General features: G+C 41.8%; 1 protein-coding gene and 1 non-coding gene across 2 annotated transcripts; both read right to left on the bottom strand.

Annotated features, from left to right (window-relative positions):
* Window positions 1–355: 355 nt before the first annotated feature.
* Window positions 356–22,881, bottom strand: CRCP (CGRP receptor component). Its single transcript, XM_066563384.1, has 6 exons — window positions 22,748–22,881; window positions 19,504–19,540; window positions 18,163–18,261; window positions 15,931–16,025; window positions 7,727–7,784; window positions 356–1,698 (listed from the first exon to the last, which is right to left on the bottom strand). Exons 1-6 carry the CDS (start codon window positions 22,753–22,755, stop codon window positions 1,555–1,557), a joined length of 441 nt encoding a protein of 146 aa, XP_066419481.1. The 5' UTR covers window positions 22,756–22,881; the 3' UTR covers window positions 356–1,554.
* Window positions 22,882–22,960: 79 nt separating this feature from the next.
* Window positions 22,961–23,031, bottom strand: TRNAG-GCC (transfer RNA glycine (anticodon GCC)). Its single transcript has one exon. It is a non-coding gene; the product is annotated as a tRNA-Gly (tRNA).
* Window positions 23,032–26,253: the final 3,222 nt, after the last annotated feature.

Genomic DNA, 26,253 nt, shown 5'->3' with positions numbered 1-26,253 from the left:
CAAATCAATTCCCAAGCTGGAACACCCAGCTTCAGGGATCTGTTGAGTTGTTCTTGTTGGCTGAAGGTATTTACAGTCTGCTCCAGCTGCTTTTGATATGTTCAGAACAAATCTCAATAACTTCACTTTAGATCAAAATGTAAACACTTGCTGCCCAAGGCTGCAGCCTGTCAAACAAAATCAGAGGCTGCTGTGAGTAAAAATGTTAATTTTAAAATTAATTGTGTGTCTTTCCATGCTATGATCCACTTACCTCTCTTTTTCTTTCCCTTTTGGAGAGAAAAATATACATTGAGGTATCACAAACCCATCAAGGACTTTCCCCCTCCAACACTAAACAAACCCAGCCCAAATGTACCTTTAGTCTCCAGCCTTGGAAGGCATTTAATGTACGATAAATGATCTTTAAAAGACAACAAATAGATTTTTCCAATAATTTTCCTTCCTCTCCAAACATCAAAGAAGCTTAAATACCATGGAAACAAATATGACAAATCCCCCAGACAGTGGAATTTATCAGTCCCTTTCATACACTGCACAACTGAAGCTCAGAAAGCACAAATTCTCTGCATAAAAACACAAAATAAACCCATGACAGAGCTATGGGGAGGAAAAGAAGATATTGTGATTTGATCTTGTCTGTGAGTCACAAAACTCCCAGGATGTACTTAAAATTTTATTTCTATTTCCAGTACATCATAATAATTATAAAAGAATGGTCTGCAGCCACAATTTAAACCAGTGGCTGACTTTGTGTGGATATTCACACACAAATGATTTATTATAATCACCAAGGTTTTCAACATGAAATACTTGATCCTGAAATCCTTCATCACACAAAAAAGCTCAGGAAATTCTGCTTCATCCAGGCCTGACTCTCATTTTCCCAAACCCCATCAAGAGCTCAGTGTTGCCTCATTTATTCCTCCCTCTCAGGAATGCCTTGTCTGGGTGTGAATATTGCAATAAATGTTCAGAGGGCAAAGAGACACCTCAATATTCTGCTGTTTGGGCACTCACAGCTTTGGTTTCACAGCTTCAACCCCCCCAGCTCCCTGGTTTCAGTGCAGTTTGCTGAATCTGGATCTCTTTTATTTAGAAGGGACTCTCAGACATCCTTGAGTTGCTGTCCCACAGATCCTCTCAATTCCATGATGCCCAGATTTGGGAGCTCCTGTGCATCCCTGCTCTGCAAACAGCCCAAAATTGGCTTTGCACTGCTCTGGAAGCCACTTGGGCAACTGCAAAGCTGAAAGGAATTCTCATTGCAGCCCTGCTGTGCTGGTGCTGTGGGGAATGGAAAAATCCCCAAAGATGCAGAGCCCCAGCACTCCTGAGGCTGCTCCACTGCAAACCCTGCACTGCCAGCCCCGTTCATGACAGAACCCCCAGACAATAGTGTCCTTTTCCCTGCTTCCTCGTGAACAATTGGTTCCCTCATCACCTCCAAATCATAAAAATCTGAATATATTTTACAGTTATGTCCCATACAGGATTGAACTGGTATCAAACCCAGACTAACAGCAGCTGGTTCTCTTCTGCAAGTGCTGCCTGCTATGCCTGGTCACCTTTGTCTTCTGCTGCCATTGCTGAGTCCCTGTGCTGCTCCTCTGGGTCCCCTGGCAGGATGTTGGTGACTGTGTGCAGGAGGGACTCGATCTGCTCCTCTGTCAGCCTCTCCTCGCTTTCTTCCACCATCTGCAGGTCAAAAAAAAAAAAAAACAAACCCCATTGGCATCATCAAATCCACACTTCCTCCCTCAGGGAGAAGGACTCAGCTCAGCAGGGAAGACTTTGTCAAGACACAGCCTGAGCTCATCACAAAAGCATTTTACAAAGCAGAACTCTTGGAATATTTAAAAAAAAAAAAAAAAGAAAAAGAAAGAACTCCATTGTTCAGCACGACAATTGGCACTGTGTAATGAGATCCTGATTTCCTTAGAGCAAGGAAACACCACCCTGGGAACAGCCTGGCTTACCCTAAAGCCTCTCTCAACCTCCACATCCTTGTCCTGAGCCAGGCTTTTCCTTTAACTCAGATGCAGCCTCACTTTCCTGACCTTTCTCCCAAATTTCTGTATTTTCATGGGATATCCTGAGGGATTCCCTGGACCCTGGCATCTCATCCAGTACCTGCATGAAATAATCAGCCCATAAAAGAAACCACCTCATCCTACAGCAGCAGTACTCCACTGGAATCTGCTTGGACTGGGAGACTCCTGGATATAAAGACACTTAAAAGCTCTGAGCAACATCAAAAACACTGTCATGACTCAACTCCATGATTCCAGGAGATTAATTAGGGATTAATTAGCTCCACTCCCACTGTGGAGCTGTGGCAGCTTTTCTATCACTGCTACCAGTAAAACAACTGCCCTAATTTATAGGCAGCTGTCAAAAGGAAAAAAAGCTTGTTAGAGGACTGGAAAAGCAAGTCAGAAGAACTCTTCAAACACAAATGAAACCAATTAGGATTGTGGGGCTTTTCTTTTTTTTACAGCAAGTCCTTGAAAATGGCCTTTGAAGAGGAGTGATTTATAGTCATGATGGTTCCAAGGCAATGCAGGTTTAATCAGCTCTAGCTGTAAACTGCCAGCTCTTGAGATGCCTTCTGAAAAGCAGAGTGGGACTTCAACTCATTTTTGTGCAAAGAGGACTCTGAAGAAAAACAATCTGATCATCTTTCATCAGGATCATCCACAGATCTGCACACACACAGAGAATCCACTCCTCAGCAAAAGGCAGACACTGAATTTCCATTTGTTAATGACTTTCTGGGGACTATCCCCATCAAAGGATGAAAATCCCTGTGGAGCGGCCTTCCAAGCTCAACAACTACTGTAGGACACAGGCTTGAACAGCAGCCCTGGCTCTGTTCCCCAGCAGCTGCTGCTCTGCACTCCCTGTGCTCACACACACTCAGATCCTCCTGCCCTGGCTGGGGGAGCCCCTGGCAGCTGAATCCTGCCAGCAATTCCCCCAGGGAATCATCTCAGCTCACCTTGGAGCATCAGCTCCACACCAGAAGCGTGCAAGTGGAAGATGTCCCTGGAACTAAATGTTCTTTCAGGTCTCTCCCAGCCCAAACTATTCTGGGATTGTGATTCCATGATCAAATCTGCTCCAGCCACTCCTTGGTGCCAGTGCTGCTGACAAATCCCTCCTCTCCAATGACCTCTGCTGTTCAATCTCACAGAGCATTACCAGCCTGGCTTTCAGACTGGATTCTGGGGATATTCATTCTGTTACACTCCATTTTCAAGGTGGGGTAGGTGCTGTGGGAGCAGGAGCTGCACAAAGAACCAGCCCAGGTGCTTTGGAACCTGGCTCACTCCAGGTAGGATCACTGAACCAATGTCTCCCAGATTTGGTGCCATGCCTCAGAAAACAGCACTTGGCCTTGTTTAGATTTGATTTTTTGCATCCATAAAGTCCAACCTTCTTCCCATTTTAATTTTATCTTTATCTGTCTCTCCTCTCCCTTTTCCCCCTCCACTTTCTCCTTTAGGTGCTTGCTCTGCTGACATCAGAACTCCAACAAAACCCAGGGATTTCTGAGCAGCTCTTACCAGCTCCTGACTTTAAGCAGAAGATGTGAATTCTAATCCCTGTTTTCTTCTCTGCTCCCCAGTGACTCCAGATGAGTAATGCCCCAACTCCCAGCATGAACAAGGCCTGTGATGTGATTTCTGTGGCCCAGCACGAGGCTGACAGACTGCAGGGACAGACACAGCAGCTCTGGGGGCTGCTCTGCAGCCCCAGAAATCCCAGCTGAGCACGAAGCTGACGAAAGAAAATCATCTCTGCTGTTTCAGATGCTCTGGTGCTCTAAGTGATTTCATTAAAATGTTGGTTTAGAGATGCCAGACCCTGCACTGAGGAGGGGATGGAGCTCCCAAATTCCCTTCTGCTGAAACATCCAGAGGAGAAGTGGGAATTCCTTCAATTCCTGCAGCAAAATTCACCTCTTGGTGCCTCTCCAGCAGCTCCCAGCAATCACCAACAGACACAAATCAACACTTAGCAGGATGGACAGACAGCTTCTTAGTCAAGTTGATGTTTCAGCCTTATTTTGTTGTGATAATATTTGAGATTTCAAAGGCTCAAAAGGACAAACTGTGAAAATTAATTTTTTTTCACTCTTTCAGGAAGTGAAAAAACCAGCCTGAGATGATTTATGACAACATAAGCAGTGAGGAAGCAGCAAAGCAACAAGCCAGAAGGAAAAATTCCAAAATTAAGCCCAGACAGCATGTAGATAAAGAGGCAAAGGAAACTGTCCTAAAGGAAAACAGATCTCAGGGGAACAGGAGGTCACTCATTCTACATTCAGCAGATGTTCTCTCAGCCTTCTGATTTACAGCTGAAAGACAAAACACCTTTGATGCTGAGAGCACTGAGAAATGTGGTGCTGAGAAGAGAAATGAGATGTAAGATGCAGCCCAAGAAGCAAAAAACCCCAACTGGATTCAGGTGCCTCCTTTTCCAGCAGCAATTTTACCAATCTTGGAGAAAATCTCCAGCCAAAAGCCCTGCACTGGCTGAAGCTGCTCAAGAGCCAGACTGAGCCCATAAGCAGCCAGGAATGCAAAGTTTATAGCAAAGAAAACAAAAATGCAAACGTTTGAAGGGAGGGGATGAGCTCAGATGTTGATGTTGGCAGTGCCACCCAGCCCTAATGGGAACAGCTCCCCCTCTCAGAGGATGCCATGGGAAAAGTTTGGGGTGTTTCTGACCCAAGTTGGGGGTGTTTCTGACCCAAGTTTGGGCTGTTTCTGACCCAAGTTTGGGGTGTTTCTCACCCAAGTTTGGGCTGTTTCTGACCCAAGTTTGGGGTGTTTCTGACCCAAGTTTGGGCTGTTTCTGACCCAAGTTTGGGCTGTTTCTGACCCAAGTTTGGGGTGTTTTTGGCCAAAGCTGGGCTATTTCTGACCAAAGTTTGGGGTGTTTCTCACCCAAGTTTGGGCTGTTTCTCACCCAAGTGCTGCTGGCCTCAATATCTGCTGATTTGGGTGAGGAGCAGAAGTGGGGAGTGTGACAGAAATATCATTTCTGCATTAAAAGCCCCCTGATTGTCATAAATAATTGTCACTGCTGCTTGTCAGCATTCAAGGCTGTGCTGGCCCAGAATAACTCCAGGGGTTTAGGAAAATTTGCTGCAGCACATCAATGTCATTCACAACCACACCCAGTGTGTGCTACCTGTGAAATGTGATTATTGACTCAGCTCAGGGCTCACTCAGCATTTCTATTCACCCAAATTAGAGCAGTTTGATACTCAATTTCCATTGCAATATATTCATGAAGTCACCATTGCTCCCATTTAGTTTCCACAATGCTCTACTTTAATCAAAGAGGAAAACTTTATAAATGAATTGGTGTAAAATTCTCCCAGCTCAAACTAAAAGCAGCACGTTCCCCCTGCAGCTCAAATTGAATTCTCAGAAATTCACAGCCAGCCCATGAAGATAATCCCAGGGATTAAAGTGTTTATTCATAAATTAAGGTTTAAATCTATGTTCACAGTGCCACAGACAAATGGGAGCACAAAATCACTCAGGACTCTCTAAATTCCTTTTTTTACTCAGTGAAACAAGGACAAACATCCTTAATTCAAACCATACCTATCTTCTGTGCTTACCCAAATAAAAGCAGAATTTAAGAGACTTCATCCTCCTCCCTGTGCTGCTTTCAGTGCTAATGTTTATTTGGTTTAGTCTCCTGAGCCATAACAATAAACCAAGAATGAAGAATAAATAAAGCCACACTGAAGAACCCCAAAAAAGTCCTGAAGGAACTGAGAAATTCTCTCAGCATTTGGTCAACAAACCTCAGCATCAAAGAACAACCTGTGGGTTAAAAGCTATTGTTCATTGGAATAAGAAGCTAAGAATTAGATTTTTAAATCATCAGTTAAGTACAGTAATAAAGGAAATAGGGGCTCTGATCATTTCCAAAGCAATCAAGCACATAATTTACCTCCAGTGGGGGAGGAGATGTTTGATGAGAAAATCACTGTTATTTCCTCCTTTGAGCAGTGATTTGAAACTGCTCAGCACCACATCAATAGGAAAAGAAACACATTAAAAAAGAAATAAAGTAAAAGACTGAATGATTGAATTAATGTCCCTCAGAGATAATTAACCAAAGGCAAGGCAGAATACATTGTTGAGAAAATAAACTGTTTAAACCCCCTTAGGATCTTTCATTTTCCAAAATATTTTCCAGTATAAAAGACAATGTGCCAGCCTTTAAGTATGAAATTCTCCAAGGTAGAAATACATTTTTAAAAAGCACAAAATCAAAATCTGCTTTTCCACTCAGAGAGAATTGTATTTTATATATTTATATTTTATATATTTATATTTTATATATTTATATTTTATATATTTATCTATAAATATATATTTATTTCTTTAAATGTATATAAATATATATTTAAATATAGAAATAAAATAAATATTAAATATATAAAACATATATATTTAAATATATCTATTTATATATTATTTTTAATATCATATTTTATGTGTAGGCAGGATAACAATGAAGGTAGGACAGGAGGGAAGAGACAGACAAAGCCATGCAGTGACCTGAGAGCTCCAGAAGGTGACTGCATTTAAAGAAGGGAAGAAAAGCCTGCAGATGGCAATAAAATAAATCTGTCTAAGCATATGAAGCTAACAAAGGTGTGAGACAGGCTCTAATTGTGGTTTCTGTCTGACAAAGCTCCTGCTTGGGCTGCTGGTGGCCACTGATCTCCTCAGCTGCAGTCATTGCTCTGAGATGCTTTCAGCATTGTCAGCTCTGCTCTCTGGTGACACAAGAAAAATGCTCCTATGGTCCCTCTTGAATCCTTCTCCTTTTTTAATAACAAATCTGATCCTGTTCCTCCTCAGCTTGGTTCCAGGGCAAGATTGCAAACAGATGTTCTTAATGCAAGAGATCTTTATTGAAATAATATCCTGAGTGTAACAATCTCTTTATTACCACAGGGGTTTGTACTCCTGAGGAGATGTCTGAGAGAACAGCAGCATTTATTTCTATTTAGTGACAATTCCTCTTTGCAGCTGAATTATTCTTAGACTGACAATGGCTACTTTCCATCAGAAAGTTGATATCCACTTCTCATCCTGCATATTGCTCATTTCTTTTTAGAATTTTTGATTTTAGTGTAACAAAAAACCATTTAAAACAGGGAAGATGTAAAAAAATAAAGTATTCCATCACCGGGCTACACAGCAAAAATATTAAATATATTCTTATTTGCAATACTTTGATAAATCACCTTTAATGACTGCATTGGGCACTTTAAATGAAAAAAAAGGTGGAGAATTGGTCTGAGAGGGCTCTGAGAGGAAGCTGAGTGGATTTGAAGCAGGGAAGATGTAAAAAAATAAAGTATTTAAAACAGGGAAGATGTAAAAAAATAAAGTATCCCATCACAGAGCTGCACAGCAAAAATATGAAATATATTCTTCTTTAAAATACTTTTGTAAGTCACCTTTAATGACTGCATTGGGCATTTTAAATGAAACAAAGAGTGGTGGAGAATTGGTCTGAGAGGGCTCTGAGAGGAAGCTGAGTGGATTTGAAGCTGTGGCTGTAAAATGTACATAAAATAAAAGGATCCATTCAATCACTGGCCCATGAGGAAGCAATTCTTGAATTATCTCCAAGGTGAAAGCTGCCTGCAGCTCAGTTTGGACAGGCCCTTGGTACTCACCAGCTGGATCTCCACTGCACTCACAGGCCTGTGGTTCAGCAGCTGCAGCTTTTCTGCCCTGGTGAAGTGAAGAAAATCCCCATTAGTGGCTGCTTTGAGGATGCCCTCAGTGGCTGCAGTGATGCAAACACATTCCTGCTAACTGAGGGCTGAATGTCACTGCCAGGAATGATCCTGGCTGGGGCTGCAGTGTGCCTGAAGGGCCATCATTTGGATATTTTCATGATTTGGGGACTTGGCTGTGCTCAGCCACGCTGCTGTTGGCCCAAGGGGGCAAGCAGAGACCCTCAGATCATTACTGAGCAAGCATTAATTAACTGCTGCTTTGTTAAAGCTCTGCAGAAATGTTCACTCAGCAGACAGCCCAGCCTCCTGCCATCAACACACAACCACAAGAACAATTTCCATACCTAAGGAGTTCCAATCCCACCAAATGGCAGCAACTTGTTTGTTCTTTTAGCTCCTTGCAAATACAAAATTCCAACAGGGAACTACAGTTTGGAAAAAACCGAAATCTTGGCATTTATTACCTTCTCCAAGGCAGAAATACATTTTTAAAAAGCACAAAATTAAAATCTGCTTTTCCATTCAGAGAGAAAAACGTGGAGCAATTTGTTCCTTAAAAAAAGATGATGTTCCATCTTCAGCATTAAGTAAAGCTGAACCATTCTCATGGTGAGCTGAACATCCCTGACTTTTTATTATAGGGCTTTTTAAAGCATATTTAAATGGATTCTGGAGAGTTTAAATAAAGCATATTTAAATGGATTCTGGAGGGTTTAAAGCATATTTAAACTGATTCTGGAGGGTTTAAAGCATATTTAAACTGGTTCTGGAGGGTTTAAAGCATATTTAATCTGGTTCTGGAGGGTTTAAAGCACATTTAAACTGATTCTGGAGGGTTTAAAGCACATTTAATCTGGTTCTGGAGGGTTTAAAGCATATTTAATCTGGTTCTGGAGGGTTTAAAGCATATTTAATCTGGTTCTGGAGGGTTTTCCCCTGGGGGATTTTAGAAAGGAAACCTCACAGCTTTTAAGAGAACACAGGTCACTCCATGTTTACAACCACCAATTTCTGTGTGTCTGGAGATACCTCAGAGATATAATTTCATTTCAAAAGGCCTCTGCCACTGGCTGCTGGATGATCCAGCTTGAATTTCCATTTTCATCCTCACTTTCAGCTTCAGAAGAAAAGCTTGTGAATTTTCAATCCAGCATTTGTGACATATGAACAGTCCCTAACTGTTGATATGAAAGCTCCAGGATGACCTACTATTTATTTATTTATTTATTTATTTATTTATTATTAGCTTGCTTTGCTTTTGGAGAGCCAAAACACATTTCCACTGGTGATGGGAAGCAGGGAATCCACCTCCTTTTTCTTCCCCCCGCTGTTAATCACTCAAATCCATTTGGTGTTTCCAACATGAGGCCATGGAGAGCAAGGCTGGATTTTGCTCCAAACTCAGAGCACTTTCCAGGCAGAAAGATGAGGTGTTTACAACTGCTGCCATCTACCAGAGTCATAAAAAATCAGGAATAAAACCCCAATAATGACAGGAGATGAGCACTCAAACCCTTGACATGGAAAGCAGGTGATTGGAGGAATCAACCAGACATAAAACTCACTTGTGTAAAAGCAAAGCTAAAGGCAGCACTGCCATGCAGAGCTGGGGAAAGAATATTAAATAATACGTTTATTCTAGAAAAACCTGGCCAATTCAGCTGGATTTTTGAAAGATTTTTCCTCCAGAGCTGGGAATTCCCTGCCTTGGTGCCTGATGGAGGCAGAGCTGGTGCTTTCAGTGTTCTCTGCTTTGCTCCCTGGCCAAGCAAATGTTGGTGCTCAATTTCCAGAGCTCTCCAACAACTCCTCCCTGTAGAAACCTCCCTCCTCCTCCTCCAGCCCTACTTACAAGGACAGACTGTGATGAATTCATATTTTACCCAAGTTTCTCTCACATGACACTTCAGAGCCTTCTCAAACAACTCTTTCTTCTCTTTTGCAGCAAAACCCATCCCAATCCTCCAGCTCCACACAAAGCACATTATCTGACTTTTATTGAATAAATTTCCTCATCCTCTTCTTTTCAAAGTAATATCCTTGAAATATAAACCCCAGAGCCGAATAAAGAGGATCAAATGGCAAAAGCCATTTTATGCCTGAGCTGAAGAATGCAAACCTGATTTATCCAGAGCTCTTTCCAAGCAGGTAGGGCTGTGTTTATCACAGGAAGATTACTGGCACAGCAGCAAGCAGAAATAAATTAACACCAATTACACATGGTGACTAAAACAATCAATTAGTGCAACTGCTGGTGTTTCCTGAAGAAATTGAGGGGCACAACAAAAAAAAGGTCACCTCTCCAAGAGGTTTTGCTTATAAGCCATGAACAGCACTCCAACTCATTAGGGATAGACAGAAATTTTACACTCAGACCAAACAGATCCTAAAAGCATCATTTCAGGGGATTTGCAGTTTTTATAAATGTGTACAGAAGAATGAGAGAGAACTGACAGTGATTAACACATTCAGATGTGGCATCTGAAGGATTTCATGGCTGGTTTTGATCAGCAAAGCTCCCTACTGGAAAATGATGCAGAACAACACAAAGGAACAAGCAGCAGGGTGCAAAAAAAAAAGCCCCAAAAGCTGCATAAATGCCATATTTCATCTAGAACTAATTAACACCCTGACACAAGGATCTTTAGACATGGTAATGTGTAATTATGAGGGAAGCAATGCAACAAACACTCCCAAAATGTCTCTAAAATGCATTTTACAGGAAACTGGATTGCTCAGCCCTCAGCAGAAGGCAGAGGTTTGAGTGGGAGCTCAGTACCCACTGCACCTTTTTAATATTGATCCCAAAAACTGACTGCTGGGACCAAGCTCTGGGTCTGATCCCAAAAAAACTGACTGCTGGGACCAAGCTCTGGGTCTGATCCCAAAAAACTGACTGCTGGGATCAGGCTGTGTACCTGGAATTTCCTGATCCCACAAACTGACTGCTGGGATCAGGCTGTGTACCTGGAATTTCCTGATCCCACAAAGTGACTGCTGGGACCAGGCTCTCTGTGTACCTGGAATTTCCTAATCCCACAAACTGGTTGCTGGGACCAGGCTCTCTGTGTACCTGGAATTTCCTAATCCCACAAACTGGTTGCTGGGACCAGGCTCTCTGTGTACCTGGAATTTCCTGACAGCACACACACAAATTAAAACCTGAATAACCACAATTTCATCAGAGATTAGCTTTAAGTAAGGCAACCATGCATTAGGATCAGCCCTGATTGCAGCGTTTGGCTTGGGCACAGACCTAAGCTTGAATTTACTTCATGCTCCATTAAATCTAAAAAGAAAAATTAACTTTTCCCAGCTCCCATGAATTAATCTTTACACTTCCTACAGCACCCAGGGCACGCTGATGCTTGTTAAATAAAAGGGGAAATGTCCCACTCATCCAAACAGAAGGTGAAGAACATTTTCAGCCTCATTGCCCCCAAATTTCAGCATCTGCATTTTCCCTGCCCTGCCTGGACTTTAGTACCAGTTTGGAACACGAAAGCTGCTCACTCAAGAGGAGAATCCATACAAAAGATGAGTGACAGGGAAAGCAATTTTCTCACATAAAAGCAAGATCCCACTAATCAGAGTTAATGGGCCGTGCTGCAGACTTGTACAGGACCTGCCTGCTGAGAAATCCCAACATGGCAATTCCTGCTGAGAAATCCCACATCCTGCAGCCCTGGGGCTCAGCTGCAGCCAGGAGCAGCTTGTCCAGGATGGAAAAATGCTCTGGAGTGGGTTTGGGGACACACACAAAGCTCAGGCTGCAGGGGACAAGAACCTGTGCAGTTATGGGAAGGAAAAGGGGTCTGAGGTCTGTGTGAGGGGAGAGTGCTGGAGGAGGTGAAAATGTTGAGTTCCAACCTAAAGATCCTAAAAAAACATTTCTATAGGACAAAAATCACCTCTGGGACATGTTCAAGATCACAGAGAGAGCAGACAGCACAATCCTACACTGATACATCCAACCTAAAAAATAATACAAATACTTCCATGCTCTTGTGGAAATTCAGACAAAATGCACCATTTTCTGTCAGCACTAAGCAAACTTTTGCAGTTTATATTTAAACCAAAATCTCCTCTGTGTGTTGGTATTGCCCTTTTTTAATCTGCTGAACTCCCAGAGTGTTTTTCCAGCAAGAGGTCTGGGTAAGGAGAGAAGAGTGCCAAGATCCAGCAGAGAGAGCTAAAAAAACCCTTCAAACATCTGTGCCTGAGCAGAAGCAAATTTATCCTGAGGAATGGGTGTCTGAGGGTTACTAGGAAAACCATGAAGTAACAGCTGGACACACAACCAGGGCTTTGATTCCTGCTGGAAACATAAATCCCATGGTCCTCAATCAACCACGGCAACTTTTAATGCCTGAGCGCTGAGCACAGGGCCTGGCTGAGGGAGAATTCCCCCAAAATGGGAAAATTCTCCACAAGGATTCCCACTGGAAAAGCTGAGAATAATCTTCTTAAAATCACTTAAATGATGCTGCTGTTCAATGAGCACGTTGCTTACTTGCTGCTGAATATTCATTTTGAAAGCTCTGGAGGAGACAAAAATTACCAAGCAAATCCTTCAGCCTTTCATATTGCAGAGGTTTCTATCTGTTGTAGTTTTTGGCAGTCATGAGGGAAAACATTTTCTAGAAGTACTGAAGATTTTCAGCTCAACACTTCCTCAACTGTGTTGATTTAAAGACAAAAAGGGCAATGTTCCTGACCAGTTCTTTTAAAATTATAAAAATATGCAGTGATTGGAAATTTGGTTATCCCAAAATTAGATACAAGATAGGATATCAGTGGCAGGAAGAAGCACAAGTGGAACCAGTTTTCATTGAACCACAATTATAGAACTCCAGTTTAACAAATGTTCTTTTCATGCAATGCAATTCACTATAACTTACAAACATGAAGCCATTCCAGCACTAAGACTGGAAAATGAGCTGCTAGTGGCAAACTCTATTTCCAAGTACAACATGGCTCACTGAACTGGAGCTTCAGCCAAAGTCTGAGGCCTCAGCAAGGTAATAATAAAATTCATTATGTGGGTTCAGAGCTGTAGTTTTAAAAAAAATCTCAGTTCTAAAGTTTGAATTTTACCAAAGTAATGATTAAAAACTATTGGAAAAACTGTTTTACCACACCTTAGCTGTATCAGTGAAATATCTGGCTTTGAATTTGCTCCATTTAGCAAGGCAGCTTTCTGAAATGACTCTGGAATATTTGTTTGCACACATTGATGTTTTTAAAATCTTTTAAATTGATTTTTTTAAATTCTGCCTTTTAGGAAAGTTTTTTTTTTGTGTGTCTATAACACTAAAGAGACAAATCCATCACAAAATGCTGGTCTATTAACTTGTTTTTTTTGAGGAGCAACAATCAGTGATAGCAGAAGGATTTGAGGTGATTTGCCAGGAACTGCAGAATTTGCCAGAATTATGTTACCAGTTCTCTCACTGGAGCACAGCCATCACGTGCAGCCTGACATCCTGCAGGGCTGTGGAAGGAAAAAGAAGAATTCCTTTGATTGAAAGCTGTGCTGTGCCTCAATTCCTGCTGCTTCCAGCTGGGGATTCTCCCATCCACGAGCACAGCCTAGTGCTGAGGGCAGCAATCACAGCCTGGGCAGGGAATGGCACAGCCCAGGCAGGGCTGCAAATCCTGGCCTCCAAAGCCCTGGGTTTAGGAATAGGCTAAGCCTAATTAACAGCATCAACACCCTGCTTAATTGCTTCCCCTCTGATCAGAGGTGGAGTCATGAGAGGAATGTAAAGGGCAGGGAAGCAGTTTGGGGTGACTGGGTGCTGCTGACCCTTTAACCAGAGTGAATTGTCTGAGAACAGACCCCAATTCACACAAATTAAATCTAATCAGCCACTGCAGAGAGCTGTTAGCAGCACAGACAGTGTCTGAGCAGCTCAGAGAGCACATTTTGGGGTGCCTTACCCAGAAAGGAAGCAGCAAAGGGAGTCTGGAGCTCATTACTCTTGGTGGGAGGAAAGGTCATGCCAGGGATCACACAAGCAAGGTCCTGAAGAGCAAACACTGCAGCTCTTTCCTCTCCAAGGGAGGGGAGCTCTCTGCACACAGCTGGAATGAAATCCCTGAGCACCACCTCCAGCCCACAGAATGCAAACCATCAAAGCCTTTTTATTTAACAAGAGGAGCAGTGTGGAAATGACCTTGGTCAGGAACCAAAGGCAGCTCCAAACTGCCTTGGAGGCAACACTGCTTTAAGTGGTTTAACAGAAAGTGCCCTAAAGAGAAATTGCACCCCCTGTGCTCTCTGTGCTTTGGGGTGAAGGGGCTGCCAGGGGGGCCCTGACATCTCTGGCTTCAAATGCTGCATAGAAAAGATCAGAAAACAAGAAATGCCACACAAAACAATTCTGGGTCTTATTCTGTAAAGCACGTGGCAGAGTTGAGAAGTTCTTTACCAGATAAAAGCTGTACAGGATGCTCACAAAACAAATGTGAATTCTCCCAGAGTAAATTTGTCACCTACACCACTGGCTGGCTCTTCACTCTCATCCTGCTGCCATCATGCACAAGAAATGATTTGGGGATAATTCCTTTGCTTCAGTGCCTCAGGAACAGGACACACAGGATGATACCCAACCCCAAAGGCACCTCAGAGCATCCATAAAAGATGGAACAGTCCAAAAGCTCATTTAAAGTTTGTAACTGTTCCAACCTTCCCAGCTCACTGAACAAGCAGCTGTGGGAAGGTGAATATTTGGGCAGAGCTTCTACAAAAGTGCTCAGCACTGTGGGAGACAGAGAATCTGTAGCTGGAAGTTTCTCTGTTATAATTTAAAGTGTTCAGTATTCCACTCTAGGAGATCCCATCCAGGGGAGCAGTTACAGTGAAGGTACCTAAAGTGGTAAACTAAGAGTTAATGCTCAGGTTCTGGTCAAATTCTACCTGAAAAAGTTTAGAAATGAGCTTTAAATCAGAATAAACACTTTGATTTTTAATGGGAGTTTTACACCAACATCATTCAGTTTGTTTTATTCTGAAAAATCCTACTCTGCTGGTTCTTCCTAAACTGCTGCCCTGCACTGACAGCAAAGGTTATTTCCCTTCAGAAAGGGCTGGTTTACACCCAGAAGGGGAGGATGCTCACTACTACTCAGGAAATGTTTGCTGCCAATTTTAAGACCTCTCAGTGCCATATTGCCACCTCTTTACACCTGTGGTATTGTTATTGCAGAGTATTTTCTTTTCTCCATGCTTCAACACCTCCAGAAAATAATGAGGATACATAAATGAATATCCTGCTGGATAAAATGAGCTCCAGGAGGGTCAAACACTGATTTAGTGCCCTGGCAAAGAAAGCCCTCCAAGCACAGTTCCAGGGCAGGATTCCCAAGGAGCAGCAGAGCTGCTGCTGGGCTGGATGTGCCTGGCTGTAGAGAGGGGGCACTGAAAGTCCTACAAAAAGCTGCCAATCTGCTCCCCCTGCTCTGGACAGCCTAAAAACCTCCCTGCAGCACTGCAGAGCTCTCCCTGTGCATCTTGTGGCACAGCCAAATGAGTGGAAAGCCTTTTTCCCAGAGGATGAACTCCTTGGGAGTCCCAGCAGGGAATAAAAACACAGAATAAAAGCTCCTGCTCTGAAGGGAAGGAGGAGTCATTTAGAAGCACTAAATAAAAAATTAAGGGTTTTTTCTGCTTTAGAAGTCAGCAGTGATCAGAGCTCTCCAAACAAGTGGCCAACTGATTCCACTTCTATTTACGTCAGGCTTCAGTCCCACTCTGCAGAGCTCCAGGAGGATTATGTGCCTGGAGAACAGGCACCCACAGAGGGGAAAAAAGCCCTTGGAGCCTTGGAACTGCAAAGGAAATCCTTTTCTTTCCAGGCAGAACTTCCAAAATAACAATTGGATGTTCAGCTCCACAGGAAACTGCTGGGGAGGAGGGGGGTGGTTGATGCAATATTTAAATAACTGAAGTGTAGATCTCAGAGATCCTGGACAAACAGCACATAAAGATGGAAACACCCACAAGTGAAGGAAAATTTAAATAATGGCAGAAAATACTTAAAATCCATGAATCAGATCATCACACTGTCCACAGAGATCAGTTTGGCAGCATTAATTGAGTTTTTACTCCTGTTCAAATGCACAGCTTCACTTACTTGGTTAATTTATGGTCTTTCATTGCTATCAGGAACTCCCTGACAGTCTCAGGACTCTGGTACCTGCAGGGTGTTTTTGAAATGTACTTCAGCGTCTGCAAGGGACAGAAAGAAAATATCTATTATTTAATACATCTTTAACAACCAATTAATTATTAATTACTTAATTAATACTTGTTTTACCAGTCGTGTATGGAACAAGTACTCTGAAAAGTCTCGAGAAAAACTGGAAAATCAGTTCAGGTTTGGAAATCAACTTTATCTGAGCTGTTCAAAGCACAAAACTGCAGTTGAAGAATACAGGAAAGGGCTGAGTTTTAGCTCTGCCTGCTAAAAAACCCCTCTTGTGTTTGTGAGATATTTGCTTGGTTTGCTGCTTCTTTGCATTTTGTCTTTAAAAGCACACAGGAAATTGAATTCATCTTAAACCCAAGTTTTCATGTGCCCAGTGCCAGGAAAATTTTCACTGCCATTCCAGAAGATCCCTCTTTAAGATCTCTATCCTTGTTTTTATCCTTTACCTGCATTTTTGGCAATTTAAAGATGATAGAAGCAGATTCTACAAGGATATTTTGCTATTCAAAATTAATTGAGACAATTAAACTTTGATCAGTTTTTTTCCATGTAACACCCACCAACCTTGACAGCAAATGTTCTATTATTTGCTTTATTTACAATAACAACATTGAGCAGGTGGATAATGGAATTACATTACACAAAGTAATCTGAACTGAGTAAAAAACCAATTAGTTGATTAAAAACCCCACAAAAATTCCAGTTCATAGCTGACTTTTCACTGGAAGTGATTTTAAGTCTACCTAAATATTTATTGTTGCTTGAATTAAACACCAAAATGAAGAGATGGAAATAATTGTAATTTATTTTTCCTTTCTTTAAGCCCTGACCTTTCCAGATTAAATGAAACTGTTATTCACCACCAGTGATTGAAATGAAATTATTATATTGTCATGTCATGTAATTATTTCACAGGAGTAATTTCTCTTCCAGATTCATCTTTTTTGGCAACTTCAAATTGATGAGAAAGCCAAAATACAGAAAAGCAAAGCTCCTTTTATGGAGTTACTTCAGTGCCAATGGATCCAAATCTGCAGGCAGCTTGTGAAGAAATCCAAAGACAATCCTATAAAATCAAATTCTGCTTTTCTTTCAGTCAAACATAGAAAAATCCAGCCAGAATTGACACCAGCTGCACCCCAAGCACCCCATAGATATTTAACAGCTAGAATAACAAAGCAATTCAAGATTTCAGGTGCATCCTGATCAAATTTACTTACAGGATCTCCCTCAGCTGTTTCCCAGAGGTGCAGGAAGAGACTGCCAGTCTCCATGAAGATTTAATTCCCATTTTTAGTAAGCCCCTATTTTGTTGAATGCAAGGCTCAGGAATTACAACCTCTGTACCTTTTTCAAACAAAGCCAGAACTAAAACAAAACCAAAGCCTAGGCCAGATCTTATCCACATGAGTGGTTTCAGGGCTCAACAGAATTACTCATGCAAGCAAAGGCAAAGTGCTTTCAGCTGCCTGCCAGTCATTGCTGCTCATGCAATTCTGCAGCACACACACAATGGCTCCCTCTGCAAGGCTCTGAGAGGCTGCTAATTTATTTTAAATACATTTGTATTTGTAGTGTAAGATTTGTATATGTATTTGTATTATAAGATGTTAGAATTCCTTCCCAGCAAGGGATGAAATGTTTATTCCCCACCTGGCACCCAAGTGATGTTACCTGTACGTGGGGTTTGGCTTTTCTTTGGATCAAAATCCAATTTAGATTATCTGTTTTGGCTGGGAATTATTGATTTAGTTCTGTTAATTAAAAATACCACGTAATCTGTGCCTCAGCTTTGAAATCATCATCTTAATTACCACATTAAGTGATATCACAATTTCATCAGATGATAGCAAGCTCTGCCCTGTGTCTTAAAAGGATGGAATTTTTAGAATTAAAAAAATCCTAACAAAATTAAACAGCTGAAAACCAGGGGGGTTGAAATTTTGGAATTCTTTTATAGATTTTAAAAGCAGCAGCTGCCTAACTTTGCCCTTACAGCACAGTTACCCTACAGCCACAGAAAAGTGGCAGATAAAACATTTTATTATGATCTGAATCAGGGGAACTTTGATACTAAATTATTAATGTACAACTCTAAGGATGTGAATTGTTGCAGCTTGAGCTACCTGGTAAAAGGATTTTCCCAGTGCTGCTCACCTCATACATGATTGTGTTCAGATTCTGCTGCCCAGAGCTCTGCTTGGTTTTGCCACTCACTTTACGCTGCTGCTTGAGATCAGTAAGTAACTGGTACACCTAAAAATAAAAATAAAGAGGTTTAAAGCATCTGAGAGCATTTTACCTACAAATATTACAGCAGGAAATCATAAATGAACAGGAAATTCCTACCAGTCAAACAACAAAAAATGTGAGGTTGTTCTGGTGGATGGACCAACAAGTGGAATGAGAAATGTTTTGGCCCCAGAGTGGTGAATAAGGATGTAAATTGTTTTTTTAAAGCTGTGATTATTTTGAACAGATGAATGGAACTTTTTCAGGTGTTTTGCTTCAGGCTTTGCAATATATCCAGAGTCAGTACCCAGAGCAAAGCAACAGAGCCCTTCTCACTGTTCATCCCCTCATTTTTACCTGGCTTCACACAAGATCCAGCCTGGAGAATTACAAACTGACAAATCCAGAGAAATAAAAAACCAGACAGTGAGAAATATGAACATAATCAGCTACAAACCCTCCATGACTTCAGACCTCTATGGAAAAGGAACACCTGTCAATGCTGAAACCAAACTCAGGCTGTGAGCTTTGCCAACAAACACAAAAGGACAACAGAGATGGAACTTGGTGTGCAGAGCATCCCTGGACTCACAGAACATTGGCTCTGCAGTGGAACTGCCACTGGGAAGAGGAGCAAATGGAAAGGGATCAGCAGTTGGAGGGACTCAGTACTTTTAAAAATCGTATTTGCTATTTTTGGGACATGATTTCAACAGCCAGGCACTGAACAGCAGTTTGGGTGACAGGGCATCCTCTGTTTCTCAGAGGAAATTCAGCAGAGTTCTTCCCAGATGTCTCATTAACACTCCCCAGGTGCTGCTCTGCTGTTTGCAGGATAAAACACTTCAAGATTCATTTCAGAATAGAATGAAACAGCTGCAATAAAAAGCAGCTGCAGCAATACAATAACACAGACAAAATCACCTCAGTTTTTAAAACTGCTCCAAAAATTAAATTAATCAGCAAAGCAAAATATTTCCATTACCTGGCTTAAATTAAACCAGGTAAATTAAACATTTCTTTCTACTCCCCTTAAAATGAGAGAGGAAAATACTTCAGAATAATCTCAAGACCAAACAAACAGTACTACAGCACCCATTACTAGCAAAACCTCTTCCAAATCTTCTTTAAAGGTTTCTTTTCTTGAAACCAAACCAAACACAAGGAAGACTAAACCCCCTGCAGGTTTCAGCTTCCAAAGATTATACAAGGGACTGATGAGAGCTTGGAATTGCTGCTTTTAAAGCAGAATAAAGACAAACTTACCTCAAAGTTACTCAGCAATGCAGCATTTGCATCTTTTCTAAAAGGAAAAATGGAAACAATTCATTATGTTCCAAATGGAACTGTCTGAAGCTTTTCTTTGCACACTCACAGACACTAAAAGAACTTAAAAAAAAAAATCTTATTTTGGTGATTCTATAGATGCCATCTCTGGAAAATACTTTCCACGCTGTCAGTAAAACTGTGACATAAATATTGAGCATATTTTGCACACTTTGCCCCATAAATCATTACACACTTGTACAACACACTCCTTTCACTCAGTCACCCTATTTTACCCACTCACCCAATTTCACACACTCAAACCGAATTGCTTTGCTTCTTCCTTAGAAAAAATGCCTCTGATTTTATTAAAATAAAAACTGATGGGAAAAAGAATTTAGATTACAAGCACTATTGTCTTTATCAGTCAAGAGCACCCTGAGTATTTTAGTACCATGGACACGTGTGTGTGTGTGTGTGTGTATAGACACAAAGAGGGCTTTAACTTTTATGTGTTGTACTGAGTGAAAAAAAACAATTTATTGCATTTCCTCTTTATTTATTCTTCCCATCTTCATGTGCCTGTTCCTATATTAGAAGGGCAGGGCTGAGTTTCCCATTTTCTATTTCCTCAGTCCTCATTAAGCAAGAATCCTTATCCAAGGCTGGCAGAACCAAGCACATCATGCCTTTATTCCTCCTGGATATTGTAAATTTATATATTTAAAGTAAAAAGAGGGAGAAAACCTGCCCCAGAACATCCTCTATTCCCTGAACAACACGTTCTGCTGAGCAGTCAGTAGCCACAACAACAGAAAGTTTCCATACAAAAGGAAAAAAAGGCCTTTCTCAGGTCTGTACAGCAGCTTAGGAAAAAGCAAAAATAAATACAACAAAAAAGGTACAATGTGATGTTAAGCACCGAGAATGGCCTGAATAGAACTGTCACGTTCATCACTTTCAAATGGTAAATGCATCCACAAACTTCCACAGGTTCTAGCATTGTTTTTAAATGAAAAGGACCTTCTAAAATACGCTGAGATGAACTTCAACTTCCATTTCGCTGACCCGAGTGAAACTTCAGCAAGTGAGCTCAGGCACGCATTAGTTTTTCATTCATGTTTCACAAACCATATATAGCTTTTGTTGGGAGGTAAATGCGAGTCTTCAGAATGTTTGCATTCAGCAGGGCCCTACAGAAATCCCCGCGGATCAAAGACATTCTATAGGGAGAATTACGTATGGAATTCTTCGGCTGAAACAAACACGCGGCCATGCAAATGAGGCTGCGGAGGCGAGGGTTGAGAATGAAATTATTTAAGACAACTGCTCTCCTTCTTTCCTTTTTCATTCCAATCAGCTTTGCCATTCAGAAAAAAAACCTTTTTTTTCACTTCTGCCAACGAGTCAGTCTCAAATCTTCAACAGCTCTGAAATACCAGAATTATAAACAGATCAATTTTTGCAATAGAAATAAAATTTCCTTCGGTCCTGACTCACATACCAATTTTACAGTCAGGAAACAAGGAATCCTCAATAATGGATTCTAATGTATTTTTAAGCAGTCAGCTCAACACTTTGCTTAATTTTTATGTGATTAAGACTTAAGCAGAAAGGTAAAGATTTTCATGGTAACACAAAAAATATAAACACTTTGTAGAGTCTTTAAATAGCTCATACTTGCCCAAATTTTAGTCTGTACCAAAATACTCTTGAGCAGGGCTGCATATATAAAAAATATCTTAGTACAGGGCATCACACCTTTGCAAATATCACTGACACTTCATATTTTTAAGTCTGCTGCTTCACACATGTTGTATATTTAAAGAACACAGTTTTCTGAGTTGCCTTCTCTAATAACAGATAATTCTGGTAAGAAATACAGAATAATTCCGGTAAGAAAAATCCACAGTAAGAACTTGGAGAGTTGCAAAGCTTCCCTTCCAAATCAGGCAGGAGGCAAAAGAAGATTAATAAAAACTCAGTGGATGTGTAAGAAGCATCACAGATTTTTTTTTTATTAATGGTATCAAAACCATTTTTCTCAGTGTACAACAGCCAGAACAGCTCATTTCTCTGCAGGCTGCTATTCATATTAAGACTGTCATACAAACCTGTACTTCAGCAAATGTTTAATACTTTTTATCAACTTCTGTTTTTCATGCTCATAGTAGAGAAGATTTAATGATAATAAAGTATCCCTGCATTACAGGACTGCAGGAGCTCAGTGACTTTGGGGAATACATCCCATGAGTGCTGCCACCCATTAGAGAAATTAAAATTAAATTAAACCTAGAAATTTAACCGGCCCCACAGAACTTGTGAGATTTTAAGCTTCAAAACAGGTCAAATCTTATAGTTTTGTGCCCAAAACACACAGTAAGAGGGCCTGAAAGAGCCACCAGCCAAAATTCTGACTCTCTGTTTGCAATCTCTCAAAATTCTGTTTGCAATCACTGGCACAAACCCCTCAGGTTTTTTCCTTCTCCAGCATTTCCAGCTCCTACACAAAGCTCACGGGAATTATGAAAAATTCCCATTTTGCCTCTTGCAGGGCAGAGGGAGCTGGAGGGACAGGAGGGGACAGGAGGCGACAAGAGAGAGATTCAGGCCGAGCCACGCTGCTTTTCACCCCAACAGCCTGACAGGAATAAAATAAATTTAATAAAATAAACCCCTCCAACACTGAGCAGAACTCACTGCTCAAACCTCTCATGGTTTATTGTACCCTCACGGATTTATTGTAACATCACACCCTCATGGATTCATTGCACTCTCACACCCCTCACGGATCCTCACACCCCTCACGGATTTATTTGTACCCTCACGGATCCATTGTACCCTCACACCTCTCACGGATCTATTTGTACCCTCACACCCCTGATAGATTCGTTGTACCCTCACGGATCCATTGCACCCTCACACCTCTCACGGATTTATTGCACCCTCACACCCCTCACGGATTTATTTGTACCCTCACACCCCTCATGGATTCGTTGTACCCTCACGGATCCATTGCACCCTCACACCCCTCACGCACAGGCCGACATAGATGTAGCCCCACACACCACATACAGATGTACACACACACACACCCCACGCCCACAGAGATGCACCCACACACCCCATGGAGATTTTCCCCGCACAAATCCCGCTGAGATGCCCCGCAGCCCCGCTGTGGCCACGGCAGGGCGGCTCCGAGGCCCGGCCGTGCCCTGTGCTCCCCCCTCAGGCCCGTCCTTACACCTCCATCTTGTCCTCCGCGGCGCGGCCTCCCCGAGGATCCTCCCGCTACCCTCGGGCAGCCGCAGCCCGGCGGGGCACGGCGGGGGAGCAGCGGGCCAAGACCCGGGGGAGCTGAAGGAGGATTTGGCGGCCGCGACGGAAGCGGAAAAGGAAGGAGAAATAAGGAACTTGAAAAAAAAAAAAAAAAAGACGGAGGCGGGAAAAGATCGACTGCATTGGCCGGGAATCGAACCCGGGCCTCCCGCGTGGCAGGCGAGAATTCTACCACTGAACCACCAATGCCGGCGATGAAAAGGGTTTTCTCACCGCAGCTTTTGTGCATACATCAAACAGAAAATGGTTTAATTTTTCTCGAAAATCACCCAGATTGGCAATTAGCCGCTATTAACTGTGATAAAGGCAAAACAGTACCGCGAAAGTACTTTCTAATCAAATCTTTAACCACGTGCGGAGTGCTGCAGGGCTGAGGTAGTTGTGTAATACTCCTGTTGTCCTTTAAAGCACCCGTACATCAAATTCATCAGCACCGTGCCTTCCCCAGCTGTCACCGTGATTCTTTCCCATCTAAACCTTGTGCTATTAAATTTTCCAAGAGCTCTTTTCATCCTCAGTAAAACCAGTGAAACTTCAATGGGTGCAAACAGCTGAAAATCCCAATGGAAACAGCAAGGAAAATTACCTGGCCAGGGAAATATTAATTCCTTAATTTTGACATTATCTCTCAGGGAAAATTTCATATGCAGACACAGCACCTCTGACTCCCTAAGCAGTGTCATACAGATATATTTGCTTGCTTGCAGCTGGGATTTAAGATCCTTTTAGGGATTTAGGGAACTGAATGGGTCAGCCTTGTGCCCACAACCTCTGCCTTGCAATTCCAGCACAAAGCCCACCAGCCACTGTTTTCTCCATGACCAAACCAGACAAAATTAAACCTTTTCTTCTCCTTGGGGTGTTGCAAATCCTAAACCAATTCAGAGTAACATGAGCAAACTGCTTTAGGAACAGTCTCCAGTGCCAGGACAGTGGGCAAGGAGCAGCTCCCAGTTTTCCAGAAACTTCCATCACCAGATTTGGAAGTGCTGGGCAAAATTTAAAAGCCAACCGCAAAGGCTTTTCAGCCCTTTTAATTTGAAAACCCCTAAAAAAAAAGTTTTGGTGGGCACGTGGACCCATCACAGACAGATAGAAATTTATTTATACCTCAGATTAATTTATTGTGGAGTCCTGTGGAATTAAAAAGAGCCAGGAGAGAGGTCTGAGAGCTGCTGGTGTGACTCAGAGCACAGGATGTGATGGATGCTGCCCTTTTTCATGTCAGGATTAACTGGCCTTGTAAATTGGCCAAAAGTGGCACAGCTAAAGCTCTGTGGCTGCTCTGCCACGTCCCAAACCCTCCACGTGCAGCTGCCTGAAAGAAGGGAAAGGATGGCAGGTTTCATGTGAAAACAGTGCATTTCCAGACAATCATATTTCAGGGCTTCATTCCGGAAATCTGCCAATCCTTGTTTGCCTCTCGCCACTCTCTTCAGCACAATAATCCTAATCCTTTACATCTCTTTATATCTCTCCCCCAGCAGCAAATTATTATATTTATTTCCACCATTTCACCAAAATTTCACTTTCCTGACATATTTTTTCCACCCCTTCCCCAAAAATTCATTTTCCTGACTCATTTTTTTCTACCCTGTCACCAAAATTTTGCTTTCCTGACACATTCTTTCCACCTTTTCCCAAAAAATTTCAGTTTCCTGACACATTTTTTCCACTTTTTCCTCAAAATTTCAATTTCCTGACACGTTTTTCCACCCTTTCCCCAAAATTTCGCTTTCATGACACGTTTTTTCCACCCTTTCCCAAAAATTTCACTTTCCTGACATGTTTTTTTCCACTTTCCCCAAAATTTCGCCTTCCTGACACATTCTTTCTATCCTTTCCCAAAAATTTCACTTTCCTGACTTTTTCCCACCCTCTCTGCAGAATTTCACCTTCCTGACATATATTATCTATCCTTTCCCAAAAGTTTCACTTTCCTGACACATATTATCTATCCTTTCCGAAAAATTTCACCTTCCTGACACATTTTTTCTACCTTTTCCCCAAAATTTCACTTTCCTGACATGTTTTTTTCCCACTTTTCCCCCAAATTTTCATTTCTCTGACACGTTTTTCCAACCAGTGCTGCTTTTTGCAACCCACGACGAAGACTCCGCTGGGGATGAAGGAGCACCACACAAACACCTCTTTTTTTCCAACAGCTTTTTTCCCCCAATGGAGATTTCCTAAACGTTTCCCAGTGGAGACAGGAAACCCGGCAGGCTGTAAATACAAGCATGGCTCAGCTCCATCTCCGCTGAAAGAGGAATATCAAGAGAGAACCCACGGGGCAGGGGCTGAGGTGAGAAGGTCACTTTGGCTCTAATTGCTGCTCTTTAGGTGGTAGACAGTGATGCTACACCATCCATAGGGAATGCAGACATGGGTTTTTCCAAATGTGCTTAGCATGTCAACATTTTAACATTGTGATTGTTGCCAGCAAGGCTTGGGGAGAGAGGGGCCTCTATTAACTATTGAAAGCAGGGGGCCCAGGACTTGCTATTGACAGCAGATCTGCAGGGTATTTGTGTTCTTTGTCATGAAAGATGTTTACTGTGTTCAGCATTTCCCTCAGCACCCTATGGTGGCTATTTTTTTTCTTTTTTTTTTTTTTTCCTTTTTTTTTGGTCTTTTACATTTAAAAATTAGTTAAAAACAAAGTTGGAAGTTTTTTGAACAAAAATATGTCAGCAGGGCTCCGTGTCAGCCGAGCTGACGGTGCACGTTCAGCCCATGGAGCTGTTTTCCTTCTCCAAAGCAAAAAGACAGCTAAAAAAAGGATGTTTTTAAAAGAAGGTGCACTGTAGCTGTTTCTGCCATCCTTTTCCTTCACAGTCCTGTTGTGAAAATTGGAGTTCCAGAGCCACCAAAGCTCCTCTGGAGCTGCACTCCCTCAGCATTGCACTCTTCCAGCAAAAAAGTGAAATAGTAGAGAGAGACTGATTGATTAAAGAAGTACAAATAAAGTTCAGATCTTTGAGAATATCTGAACTTTTCCTTCACATTTCTGTTGTGAAAATTGGAGTTCCAGAGCAACTAAAGCTCCTTTGGAGCTGCATTACCTCCGCATTGCACTCTTCCAGCAAAAAATACTAGAGAAAGACTGATCGATTGCAGAAGTACAAATAAAGTTCAGATCTTTGAGAACATTCAAATGTATTTAATTAAACTTCTCTGTGCTGCATAATTGGCAATTTACTCTCCAGTACTTATTTTCACCTCAAAAAGGGAAAATATTTGGAATATTGATGTGGGAATCATTTGCCATCCCTGTGCCAGAAAGGAAAAATTGGGAGACTTTTCCTTCAGAACTTCCCCAGTATTAACTGTGGGATGAGGATTTTGAAGTTAATCTTTCTGGTTCAAATAAATCACTGAGAGGCAATGATGGGAAGTGGAGAGACATCC

Source organism: Molothrus aeneus, chromosome 20, assembly GCF_037042795.1.
Source record: "Molothrus aeneus isolate 106 chromosome 20, BPBGC_Maene_1.0, whole genome shotgun sequence".
In the NCBI taxonomy this organism is placed as follows: Eukaryota; Metazoa; Chordata; class Aves; order Passeriformes; family Icteridae; genus Molothrus; species Molothrus aeneus.
This window is presented reverse-complemented; position numbering and strand designations above follow the sequence as displayed.

What these genes read in the sequence shown, in the direction of transcription:
- CRCP (XM_066563384.1), bottom strand. An exon ending in CATTGCTGAGTAACTTTGAG is followed by an intron (nt 18,262 to 19,503) that starts GTAAGTTTGTCT and finishes TTTTATTTTTAG; the next exon opens with GTGTACCAGTTACTTACTGA. An exon ending in GTGCAGTGGAGATCCAGCTG is followed by an intron (nt 1,699 to 7,726) that starts GTGAGTACCAAG and finishes TTTGACCTGCAG; the next exon opens with ATGGTGGAAGAAAGCGAGGA.